Below are 13,746 nucleotides of genomic sequence, written 5' to 3'. Positions count from 1 at the left end.
TTCACTGTTCGAGACGTTTTCGATACAAGACACAATATTAGATAGAATACTGCTCAAGACAAATTTTTGATATCAAGACACAGTATCAATTTAACAATTATACTGCTCAAGTGTTTGGTTTTTGCAAGACGCAGTAACAAATATACTGCTCAAGACTATATTATTTCAACAATTTTATTGCTGAGTTTAAGTGCTAGCTCGAGTTGCTAGATTGACAAGACAAATTGGGATTGTGTTTTCTTATTTTTGTTCAGTTTGTTAACAATTTTTCTGCTGACGTGGCATACGCGGCTGTTTCTGATTTGCTATACACATTTTTCTCGCTAGGGGGATGGATAATCCGGATAAAAATAGAACACAGTAATAGTTTTCGTCCTACGCAATTTTGTTATTCCTTAAGCTCAGCTCCAACAGTACTGTATTTTAAGATATTACAAGATAACAATTCTAACTCGAACGGGGATCATAAGAAGTGGACTGAAAGATGAAACAGCTTGAACAGAGGCTTTATGTATTGCTAGAAGGATGAGTTTTTGAGGCGCACGAAAAACAGCAAAATGAGTTACACCAGGTTCCCAAGCACTCAGAGGTTGATGCACAGGATGTCTGAATATTGGTGCCGTGAAACTGGGGACTAAGTCCCAGTGATCGAAGAATTCTACATCCTGCAAGAATCTGGCAAGTAATCTTGCAAGGGAATGCATACTACTTCCATTCTAGGTCCCAATAATGTCTAGCAATTACCTTGAAAAGTCGGCAATTAACTGTAGCAGGTAGAGTGCAATGGCGGCTGTCGGGTGAACTTCGATGCCCTCATCTGACATGTGCTGCAGACACCTGACCAGATTGACCTCCAAGCACTCCCTGTCTCTCTCCACCTGCGCCTCCTGGATGACTTTGGGGTCAACATTGGCCATTTGAAGGGTGGTGTTCGTGATCACGTTCATGCACGAAATGTCATTGCTAAACACAAAATTTCATTGGCAGTTCAATTTGCGTTCAATGGTTTCCCAAGACTGAGGTCTCAGATCAAGGACTCGCATGTCCAGGCTGAAGGTACTGAATGTACAGGGGTGTCGTGAGTTCAAATTTATGCGGACTCGAGTCGTGGATGAACACAGAATGTCTGGTGAAAGAACAAATGATCAGGAATATAAGAGCCGAAAAAGGTAGTTTACAAAAAGCCTATTTTCGAAATCAGTAAAGCAGACCTGAAGCAAAATGTGCTATAAGGATTTAGTTGAGTAGAGGACGGTGCGTCAAATATCACATCAACACGATCGTTAAACTGTTGAAATATGAGTCTAGATAGACTGAATTTGATCCGCAATTTAAGAAGAAAACAAAAATAAAATTTTTGTGTTTAACACTTCAAATATGTCAAATTACAGTGGAGAAAAAAGTCACAAAAACTTTATTGAATTATTCAACTAGAAAAAGTAAAAGATGGTTGTGATTACAAAGTTAATTGATTAAATAGTTTTGAAGGTTAGCAGCAACATCCATGTCGAGGTCCCATACCGAAGTGACCACTAATCAGAGGACCATCAGCGACTGAACACCTGCATCGTGCTCTCGGGAAAAATAATCGAGCTTTTTAACATCTACAAAGTGGTCTGTAAGTTGTAGAATCAGAGAGCCTCGGTCGGGAACCGGCTGATAAGAGTTGCGTTTTCGATGGAATAGTCTGATCAGAGATTCTTTGTGATCTGGCACCTCAACATGCGCAGCATTTTTGTTTTCCTTGCTGGACAGTTGATAAGTCATCATTTTAACAACTATAACTACATATCATTAAGGGCCTGGACCATAGTAAAATTGTAACGCAGCCCGACCAGATTCTGATTATGTCAATTTTTATACGGAAATGTCTGAATTCAGGCAAAAAAAACGAAAGGCTGATACGTTATGTTTAGCCAAAAAGTCAGTGAATGAGATTTGATTATCAGCCAGCAAATTCCACACATCATCAAATTTCCGAAATAGCACAGAAAAAGGAATCGAAAACGGGTAGATTTTCTGGTTTCCCCGCTGTTAATGACTGGTTGTCTGGCAAGACTTTGGATTTTCTCTGAAATCTTGCGGTTTGTAATTATTATATGCGCGACATCAAAACATCACTAAAAAATCAAAATCATTGTTGAAATTTCTGCAATTTAAAATAAATTTTAAATGAAAACAGAAAAGATTCAAAAATGTCTGTCCAAACAAAATTCACAACAAAAAATGTTTTCTGCATTTACTCTATTAAAGTTATGAAAAACTCTGAGAAAAAAATGAAAGAGAATGGATATTGCAATCTACAATAGGTACATAATGAATTAGTACTGTTTTGCTGTTTAACAAGGGCTTGGGACCACAATAAAAAACATTGCTGGAAGACTGCTAGAAAAAGCTGCAATAGCTTTGTAGATCTGTAATCTCAATATAAAAAATTAAAGGAGACAGACCAGAAAAACCTTCCTTCAATAAATGCTGAGATGTTATATTTTGATTAGTAATCAGTTTAACCTATAAGCTTCTCTCAAATAACCTTCAATTAGATTGACACACGCTCACATGAACTTATATCTTTGAGTTACAAGAATCTTAACGACGAAGCAAAAAAAACATCGGAAGACAAGTCCTGGAAAACAAAGACCCAGAATGCACTAAGAACGCATTGAGACCATTTAGAAAAAATGTAAAAATCAGTATCAAAATGCCTCATGTGAACAAAAAAGGACTACCATAAAAGCAATTTTTTTAAACACCTTTTTCTCACACCACTTTAAAATTGGAGCAAAAAACTGAAGCCATAAAACAACTCGCTTTTTCGCTCCACTTCCTGTTTCATCGTCATCAAAATCATCAACTCAATTTGACTTCAAAAATCATGAAATTGTATAAACAGATCAAAAACAAGACCGCGCCCCAACACAATTCAAATTCTTTGAATTGCAAAAATCCAAGAGAAGGCCAATTTTAGCCCCCGCTATTGCCTCAAGGCTATTAATAAGAGATACTGAATTCTCAGCAGAAAGATTTTAGCAAATATCAATTTTCACCGTAGAGATGCTCAAGTGTCATAATGAATTTGTTCAGCATTTCTCAGCTTTTGTCGTATAAAAACAAGCTGAAAATAACAGCCTTTTTAAAACAAACTTGACCTTCCCTCATCAAACGTGAAGTAATTATATAGACGTTTATTCAATAATTTTAGAAGGAAAGGAAATTTTTTCAATACGAGTTGTTTCCTTATAAGAAACTGCACAGCATAATTTTTCTTCCGTTTCTGTGACAAATGATTGAACAGCAGGCTTTTTCTATCTGCGGAAAATATTGATGGTCCAGCTGCAAATTATAAATTTTGGTTGAGATTATTCAATCAACTTTCCGGAAATTTTTTTGATGAGCGAATGCAGAGCTAGAATGGGAAAAATTGAAATGTTAATTTGTTCTCAAAAACAGATTTTAGGTATATTTTGTTTTGCTGCTTTTGAAATAATGCCAACATCTTTTTAAGGATGCTGGCTATCTGAAATTTAAGGATGCTGACTTTCTGAAATTTTCATCGTAAATTTTGACCGAATTGTCTCACACTGTATATTTTTATGTGCATTTCCCAAAAAAATCCGGTAAACAAATTTCTGCTGAAAACATGCAATATGACATTAAGAGCATCACTATCTGATGGTCAATTTAATCAAAAGAGCTTGGAAAACATCGGGAAATTGTCTTATCAACGTACTGTATTGCAAGATTTCTTTTCAACATAGAGAGAAAAGAATTAGAGGAAAAAATCTTAAGAACCGGAGTTGAGTCCACTCAGTTCTCAATTTTTGGTCTCAATTTTTAGGCAATGATATGAAGTAAATAAAACAATTAGTCGATTGCATCGGTATTACCTAATGTGACTTCCCCCATCTGCCGATTTTTTCAACGGATTTGTCTCTGTCTGAAGCGAAGCAGGTTTAATGTTTCTAAGCAAGGAAAAGGTTTTTTTTTCATCACAAGAGTTGACAAGAATGCGGTAAAAAACACCACTTTAAGTGAAATGTTTTGCCAAAAGGCACTGAAATTCAATATGGTCAGCATTCATCAGCTCCACCTCTGCACATTTTTTCTCTGTTTCGTTTTATATATTTTCTTGATCATTCCGTAATTGTTTTCCAACTGATTCCATTTTTTTACTATTCCCATGCCCATCTTTTCGTCCATTTTTCGCAAATTTTGCTGATAGCAAATATTTTCTAAGAATTAGTTTTCATCTCATGCGTTTATTTGAGCAATTTGGAGTCGACTCAATTCGGCCATAAGCACTTCAATTTAAATCAATTAATTTTATGTATCAATCAGTGTTCAACATACTACTCCGTTTTCTTGAATAAAAAACCTTCAAAAAAAGAACTTTGGAGCAGAATTTCATTTTGAGATACTTCCGTGGAATTATATTTTTATCTAACAGAAACATACGTCTAATCTTGCTCATTTTTGAATACCTTTGAGTATTTTAATGAAACTATCAAAAATCGGAACCGGAACTTGTTTTTTATCTATATCAGAATATGATTAAGTTGATATACATGACATTGAATAACCTGATTGGTATGAATGGACTGTGATCAGAGGTGTCAAGTGTAGCTTGACTAGAGTAGGTTGATGAGTTAGCTGATTTGGACGCGTAAAAGCATCTTTCTCTCTTTCTCTTTTGACAATCCCCCCTCTTTGACTCATAATTCAAACCCTGAGAATGGTTATCATCCATGTTGATCCGATCAGTGTCTTTCCCTTCTTCTCCTTGGTACCCTTCGGCGACACTGGTGAGCCTGGCTGACAGTTGCTGTGGGGTCAACTGGGTGACTGGTCCGTCCGTAGTTGCCCCCGGCCAGTCCCGGCATATTACAAGCTGATGTACTTGTGACACAACCTGGAATGAATCTGGAGTTTTCTCAATCTGGTCAGAAACTAACAATTTTTGATCAACATACAATTCCAAAAATGTTACGATTTCAGGTCACATAACAATAACGCTCTCTCTATAAGTAATATCATTAACAGCGTACTAGTAAAATGTTTATGATACTAAATATTGAGAGAGTGCTGTAGTGGACTTGGATATAGACTTGAACCTCTTGGCCAAGACGTGCACAAGACTGACTCCATAATGCAAGTGACTAATGATTGCAAATGACGTAAAAATGTACAAATGACTCATTTAGCTCTTAATCAGTACTGAAATTCGACTTGTCCAGTACTGATATTGACTTGGCGTTAGGTCCGGGCTGCAAGTTTTTGCAAAATGGTTATCAAACAGCTACATTCCGCCTCGGCTTCTGTAGTAGCAAAATTGGTTGCATTTAAACTAAGTCAAAATCATCAATCTACTGCAAACGATAGACTATGAAAATTTAAAATTTCGGTATTGCGACAAAATTTTGTTACACTTCCTAATGCAGAAAATTGTTGCAGATAACGTTTGAAAAGTTGAGAACTTTTCAGTTGTTTTAATCTTGCCTCTTGAATTGACGAGAAATCTGACGATGTCTCTCCATTTGGAGAGATCTGGGAAATAACATGATGAAGGATTGTCTTTTGCTCTTTAATGCCAAGATGTGTTTTGACGAAGTCGAGGGGAGGCGTGAAATGTTTCAGACAGGATTCCCTCACAAGCTGATCCACTAACGAGCAGCCAACTGCAGTTGTTTGACCACTGTCTCTTGCATCTTGTGGAAGACTTGATTGACTGTCTGTGACATTTCGGAAGGAAACCTCCATTGATTCCAGTCCTGAAATTCTCCATTTTAAAAAAATTCTATATAAAGCATTTCGGGAATTCCTGACTATCTTCATTTCATGGCTAAAATTGATATTTATTTTTTCCCCAAAATTGAAAAAAATATTTAGAAAAATGTAAAATTGCGCAATTTTCATTTTTTTCTTCGGAAACGGTGATAATCAGTTTTTAAGCGGTGAGCTTATCCGTAAAACACTGCCGGAGTTTTAATACTACGAATTGAATCTAGTTAAGTTTATTCTGCGAGAAATATGCAATTACAATGCTAAAATACTATGCAGCTGGATGGAAAATTTCGAAAGAGCCATTCAAAACCCTGGTTATAAAATAGCTAACAAATGAGAGAGAACAAGTAATTTTAACAAAACATAATTTTTTTTCAGGTTCACCCCAAACAATTGCCGATTTCTACAAAAGTATTTCAAATTAAAAAGAAGAAAATTAAACATCGGTTAACAAAAATTTGTTCCAGTAAGTTAACCTACTAGCAAGAAGACTTCCACGCTTATCAAAAAAATGTAAACGAAAACTTTAAGTTCCTAGAGAACCAATAGCATACTTTTAATCTCGTGAACTTTACTTAAGATTCAAAACTCGCTTCAAAGCGTCACCATTTGAACTGAATTGATCAGAATATTGACTGCTTTGAAGCTCCATCACGATAAAATAACAATAACATATAGTCGTGACAAACAACAATCAATAGTATTCACCTTTCATTATATTGTTAAATAGAAGCTGAACAAAACCAGGAGATTCAATTCGGTTGGAGAACAAACTAGAAAAAAGATTGAAAACCATTGAATCGACAAAAAATGGAATTGGAACTTAGGTTTCATTGGCGAAAAATCGTGTAAACAACAAATTTGCAGGATAAGTTTTTGCCCTTTTTCTGCTAACTTAAGAAAAACACTTGGAAATTTTTGGCAGATTGTTGAAGCATCGCAAGATAGCAAAACTTGTAGATAAAAAACGGGACGAAGTTTTCTTGCTCACTGTTATCTTTTCCATGTTTATTTTTCAGACAAACCTATTTCGATCCCAAATTTATCGATTGACATATGCTCAGCCCCGAGCTTTGTCTGTCAACCCATGGCCCACCCCAACCATTATGTTTCAGCCCATTGTCAAACCCAGCCATTAAAGTTGAAAAAAGTCTTTTCATACTTAATATCGGTCGACCACGGTCTGTTCATAAGTCGATCTCTTAATTAGGGTGATTTGTTTCTATGATGTACCTGACTGTTGAGATTGGTGAGACTGACTTTGAACGGATCTGTTCAACTGTGTGGTGAGAGGGTGCGTGGTCAATTGTACTTGCGAGGATGCGATCTTCTGTTGAGAGGAGCAGGGTCCAATCATGAAACGAGATCCTGGTGTCTATAATCAATACATAAAATTTTTTAAATTGATGGGGAGTCCTAATCTTGCGTTTATTTATATATCAGCGCAATTCTGTGCCCTGAGTGTTACCTAAAAGGACCCGGGTCACCGAGTATAAAAATTTCTTTGATTTCATGTAGGTCATATACGATTTTTATCGATGAAAACAAAAACGTAAATTGAAGGGAAAAAGATGTATTGTTTCTTGGAAATCATACAAGGATCGTATACGATTTCTAGGGTTTCATACTAGTACTGTACTCAGTAGTCAAAATGGGGAGAGTGAAATCATATATGATCCTTCTATGAAATCAAAGAACCTTCAACCCGGGGAAAGAACCCGATAATCTGTAATTCTAGGTTCAAAAGTTCAGTACAAAATAAGTTAGTGAATATTTGAAAGTACATCATGTGTACGAACTTCTATCAAATATTACAGCTGATATTTTTGTCAACTTGAAGCGGTAACAGGAGATTGAAATGGACAAGCCAAATTATTTTGATAAAAAGTTAAATATTTTCGTGCCTAATCTGAAAAATCTGCTGATAACGCAGTCTTAGTCGACGCCCCGTGGGCGCACTCGGATTGATTGGTGCCATCTGTAAGTTGCCCGCACTTTTGGTTACGTTAAGGTCAAATATATTTCATTACAGCATTGTAAAAAAAATTCTTATGGCCTATATTGAACAAATTTATGGAATGAACTAGGACACGTCTGTTTGTTTTTCTAAAGCCACAATTTAGGATTACATCCAACAGTTCGCGGAAATAAAAGGCCACAAATAATGGTCCGCTATCGCTTGCCTACTCCTACTCAGTTAACGTGAACTACATTAAATTACGTAACATAAGGAACAAGACGGCTGATGTGAGTCTGTGATTGATAGTCCATTAAAAAAAACAAAAAATAAAGTTAAGATTTGAGGAAATTGAAATCAGGAAGCAAGCAAAAATAATTAAAAATTGCTAGATGTTCTTGGTTTTAATTGCTTCATAAACCCTGTTGTGTTGCTGCAATTTACCAATTAACCATCAGATGACGAAACGGTCTGGAATATAATTTACCCATACATAACATTTTGGAACAATTAGCAACAAAATATCAATCACAAAAATGAGTAAGATTGCATTCATTTGTTTCGCAATGATGAAACTTTATTATTTAAATCAGAATTCAAAATAAAAACAAATCTCTCTTAACATGATTGAAGTTGGGATCGAGGAAAATAATTGTATTTTATTTGTTTAGGAGCAGATCTTAAAGAAGGACAATCGTTCAAACTAAACACAGGGAGAACAATTTGAGGTATTTGCAGCGCTACCGAAACAGGAAATGATTGCCAATCTCATTTTTTCTGTTGTACTATTTTTGGTTAACCAGTATCTTTTGCAGAAGTGCACTCCATTTCTGCCATTCAAAAATTTGTTGAAAACTTGAATTGATCATTGAAGGTTTCTTCTATAATTTTTGAGCACAAAATGTCTCCTCTGTTTTTTTTTGGTTTGCCAATCACTGAAGTGTAAGAACATCGCAGACGTAGAATTTATTTTTTTTCTAATTATAATAGTTAGAAAATAAGAAATTGGCTAAACTATTTTCCAAGCCATCTTTTTTATTGAAAACTGACTCCCTTCAGATGCAAAATTGTCTCCTTTTGAAATTTTTGTGTTTAAGATTACAAACGATTTGTCATCGGCTTCTCAGTTTTTGCTGACACAAGGATACAGAAAAAGAACAGATGATTTGAGATTGTTTGATTTGATCCGGTGTCATTTCCTATTTCTATGAACAAAGAACTTCTTTTATTGAAAACCCCTTTTCGATAATCTCAAAAAATTTTAAAAAGTAAGATTTTTTGAAACTAAAATTTAGTAAAAATTTTTCTCATTCTTTTGGCTGCCTTAGTTTATTATCGTCCTTATTGCATAGATTTTGAAGGAAAACGGTTATGAAACTCAAACAGAAAATTTTATACACGAAAATGATGTAGCTCTGTGATTTCACAACTGAGAATAAACCTTGATGTCTTGATACACTAACAATAAACTCGAACGTGTTTTTTATCCTTTGCGGAAACAAATAGATGTTAAGAGCGACTGAGCAAAACATTATTGATCAAAGAACTATGCACGCCAAAAGAAAAACAGTAGCAAATCGTCAGTGAGCATTACACGTTTAACATACACAATTACATATTTAACTAGTTCTCCTGTTCTTTACAAATAAGGAAAAAAATTGATCAAAAACTGAGATCAATAAATTGCATCAATTCTAAGAAGCACTATTAAAGGATGTTTTCTTATAATTTCTTCTCGATTGATTACATAAAAAGTACCGGACCCGAGTGTCATAGATTTTCAGTACTGAATCAATATACTCTAGTAAGTCGTCGATTCAGTACTGAATCAGAGTGACCTAAGGGTACTTTGTTAGCCAAGTATGTGCGGTATAAATTCAGAAAGCATTATTTTTCCTGAAAATATGATGTACATGATGATTTAAGTTGGTCAAAATGTTCCTAGAGTTTTCAGAAGAAAAAAAAACAAAATTTTCGAATTGAACTTAAAAATTTTGGTCGAGAATGAAGATGCTATTTTCTACCAAAGGTTGGATTAACCATCAGATAACACTGACAAATTGGCTAATTCAATCTTCTCTTCTCATTTTCAACCAAAAGGATTATAGGCTAAAATTTTAGGTGGCTATTTGGAACTCTGTTCTTCTTACTCTGGTCTTCTCTGGAATTCTGGTTAACCTGGAAACAACCTGGAATAAACCTAGTGCAATTCCACTGGTTTTAGCTTATGAAAGCCTCTGACACTCGGGTCCGGAGCTCTCACCGAAGCTGGCGAAGTCCTTTATCAGAACCTATGGATGTTCAGTTTTTAAAATGAGGATTGATAACGATAACTATCACCATGAAACTTTTGTTCTGCCATTTTAGCATGTTTTGCTAGAAGGCCGGTTCAGCAAGTATGGCTAGGCTGTTTTTTAAGATGAATGGTGTCTTATTCATTTCAAATTTTTTCACTCGACTGTTTCACTTGATCTTTTCGGAGTTGGTCTTTGAAACAATAAAACTTAGCATTCAACTGACGCAAATGTTTACATTAAGCAAAAAGTGATTTACTCATAGAATTCTTCAAAATGAAATTTAAAAAAGTAAAAAATTGGATTGACAACAAAATGATCATTCAAAAACTTTGTAGCGAAAACCTTAAAACGGAACTGGAACCTCAAAAAATTGTTTATTTAATGGTGAAACCGCGCGTGTTGTAAAAGGGCTTCTTCATTCATATTAATACCGGTATATCCCCATCTTAGAAAAACAGTTTTTTTCCATTTTCAATTTGCAAAGTGCATTACAGACCTATTTCTGTAAGTTGATGTCATAAAAGTTTTTTGATGATGTGTGTAGCGCCGATGCTAATTATTGATGCAAATAAATACAAAAGTTCTTATTACATAACAAATTTTCTGTGCTATAACATCATTATTAGAACTAGCTTTTCTATGTTTTTTACAATTCAATTGACTGGGACGGTGTATTGGGGGCGCTTCCCTTTTGCCAATCGAAAAGGAGTAATTTGGAGCAATTTCTTGTCATCTAAGTTCTTTGGGCGTGTTTCTGAAGCACGAAATGCCACGCGTGAAAACATAACATTTATATTAAATTGAAACTCAGGAAAAATTGGTTTTCTTTTTGGGGAAGCATAAAGTAAAATAGGCGATCTCATGTCAACACTAAATTCTTCTAATATTGGTAGAATTGTACAAAAAAGTCGAGAAAATTCTCACACAAATTTTTATCATATAACTTAACAAAGAGGCTACGTAATGTGCGATCACACAGAAAGTTCCGACCCCGATCATCCCCAATTTGGTCATAATTGTCTACCAAATGAGGGTTAGATAGAAAAACCCAAAAATTATTTTTGGAAATTCCAAAAAACTCAAAAGAAAACCCAAAAAACCAAAGTATATTAAAAAAAACGTATGAACAAAAAGATAGCCTCCAAAGCAAATAACCCAGTGGAGTGAAAAATGATGCACCAGATTGATGAGATATGCCAATATTAAGCAAGCGAGTTAAGGCGAACATCAAAATCAAACAACAACAACAAACATTAATTACATCAAAAACTTTGTCCGCTTTAAAAACATATTTTGATAACACAGTAACCATACCGTCAAATAAAACTAAAACTACACCAAATAACTTAGAAATCATCAGAAAAGATATGGAACCAGTCCATAAAAAAGTTTGGTAACAATTGGTAAAAAGAACAAAAACAGCAAAGTAACAAATTTCGCTTATTTTCTTTTAAACAATTAACTTCAAAGTAACGAAAACGATTAGAAATCACGTAAAATATCCCAAAAATTTACGATTACTAATGCTTTTATATAAGGGCATTAAGACCTGTCCTTATTCAATTTTTGTATGCGGCTAAAAAGAACAACAAAAAGACAACAATTAAAAATTCACTTGTAACTTATCAAAAAACGCTGTCGAAGCCGTAAAACTATATTTTGTCCACCTCAATATATGTTCGCCTTCTTCAAACACCGATAATTTCTGATTTGTTCCTTCATTAATGAGAATAGGTAACAAGTAGAAAAAAAAGGGGCAGGAGTAAGTAAAACTTTTGATTTTTTTCCGAAACAGAATTATTTCCATTGTCATGAAAGCAATTAATTACAAAAGGAAATAAAAAAATAGGTTTATTTATTCGTTTAAAGGAAGACCTTTAGACCTGAAGTTATCCGAAATATGTCTTGCATCTGCAAAAAGAATGTCAAATATGACATATCAAATTAATTTTTTTTTGTGAAAAACCGGTGTCGAAGCCAGTACGGACATAACGAATTCTGAGTTGATTCGGTGTTATTTTTTTCTATAAACAAAGAAGTTTTTCATTGAGATTAAAAAACAAAACACCCTTTTGATTATCTCAAAAGTTAGAAAAGTACAATTTTTTGAAATTAAAATTTAGTAAAAAATTGTCTGATTCTTGTGACCGCTTTAGTTTACTGTCGTCCATATTGTATAGATTTTGAAGGCAAACGGTTATGAAACGCAAACAGAACAATTTATGAGCGAATATTATCTAGCTCTGTCGTTCCACAAACAGAGACTAAAACCTTGATGTTTTGATACAATAACAATAAATTCAAACGTGTTTTTTGTATCCTTTGCGAAAACAAATAGATGTTAGGAGCGACCGATCAAAGCATTACCGATCAAAAAACCAGGCATGCCGAAAGAAAAACTTTTGTTCTGAACTTTTAGCATGTTTTGCTAAAGGCCGGTTCAGCAAGTATGGCCAGGCTGGTTTTAAGATGAATGGTGTTTGTAGTAAAAACCTTAAATCGGAACTGGAATCTCAAAAATTGTTTAGTTAATGGTGAAACCGCGCGTGTTGTAAAAAGGCTTTTTCGTTTATATTAATACCGGCTTATCCCCATCTAGAAAAACAGTTTTTTTTCCTTTTTCAATTTGCTTGGTTATCATCATCAGCCAAAGTGCATTACAGACCTATTTCTGTAAGGTGATGTAATAAAAATTTTTTGATGATTGGTGTAGCGCTGATGCTAATTATTGATACAAAAATGTACAAAAGTTCTCAATACATAATAAACTTTCTGTATAGCATTCAACTGATACAAATGTTTACATTGAATAAAAAATGATTTAATCAAAGAATTCTTCAATTTCTCGTAAAATCTCGAAAAAATGTGTTGAAAAGAAATTTAAAAAGTAAGAAATCGGATTGACAATAAAATGATCATTCAAAGTCTTCGTAGCGAAAACCTTAAAACGGAACTGGAACCTCAAAAGATTGTTTAGTAAATGGTTAAACCGCGCGTGTTGTAAAAAGGCTTTTTCATTCACTTTAATACCGATTTATCCCAATCTCAGAAAAAACGGTATTTTCCATTTTCAATTTGCAAAGTGCATTACAGACCTATTTCTGTAAGTTGATGTCATAAAATTTTTTGATGATGTGTGGCGCCGATGCTAATTATTGATACAAAAAAGTACAAAAGTTCTTATTACATAAGAAATTTTCTGTGCTATAACATCATTATTAGAACTAGCTTTTCTATGTTTTTTACAATTGAATTGACTGGGACGGTGTATTGGGGGCGCTTCCCATTTGCCAATCGAAAAAGAGTAATTTGGAGCAATTTCTCGTCATCTAATTTTTTCGGACGGGTTTCTGAAGCACGAAATGCCACGCGTGAAAACATAATATTTAAATTATATTGAAACTCAGGAAAAATTGGTTTTCATTTTGGGGAAGCATAAAGTAAAATAGGTGATCTCATGTCAACACTAAATTCTTCTATTATTGGTAGAATTGTACGAAAAAGTCGAGAAAATTCTCACACAAATTTTTATCATATAACTTAACAAAGAGGCTACGTAATGTGCGATCACACAGAAAGTTCCGACCCCGATCATCCCCAATTTGGGCATAATTGTCTTTTGAATGAGGATTAGATAGAAAAACCCAAAAATTATTTTTGGAAATTCTAAAAAACCCAAAAGAAAACCCCAAAAAACCAAAGTATATTAAA

The 13,746-nt window shown here is 34.3% G+C and overlaps 1 protein-coding gene across 1 annotated transcript in view; it reads right to left on the bottom strand.

The window, feature by feature from the left end:
* The window catches only part of LOC142334694 (uncharacterized), a 56,917-nt gene that overhangs the window by 24,510 nt on the left and 18,661 nt on the right, over positions 1–13,746 (bottom strand). Inside the window, exons 5-8 of the mRNA XM_075382929.1 lie at positions 7,015–7,156; positions 5,497–5,768; positions 4,581–4,909; positions 745–963 (exon numbers count right to left, since the gene is read on the bottom strand). Coding sequence (XP_075239044.1) covers positions 745–963; positions 4,581–4,909; positions 5,497–5,768; positions 7,015–7,156 — 962 coding nt within the window. The remainder of the gene's footprint in view (positions 1–744; positions 964–4,580; positions 4,910–5,496; positions 5,769–7,014; positions 7,157–13,746) is intronic.

Source organism: Convolutriloba macropyga, chromosome 2, assembly GCF_964194025.1.
Source record: "Convolutriloba macropyga chromosome 2, txConMacr16.3, whole genome shotgun sequence".
Lineage (NCBI taxonomy): Eukaryota > Metazoa > Xenacoelomorpha > Acoela > Convolutidae > Convolutriloba > Convolutriloba macropyga.
The sequence above is the reverse complement of the archived record's forward strand: the minus strand, read 5'-3'. Positions and strand labels throughout refer to the sequence as shown.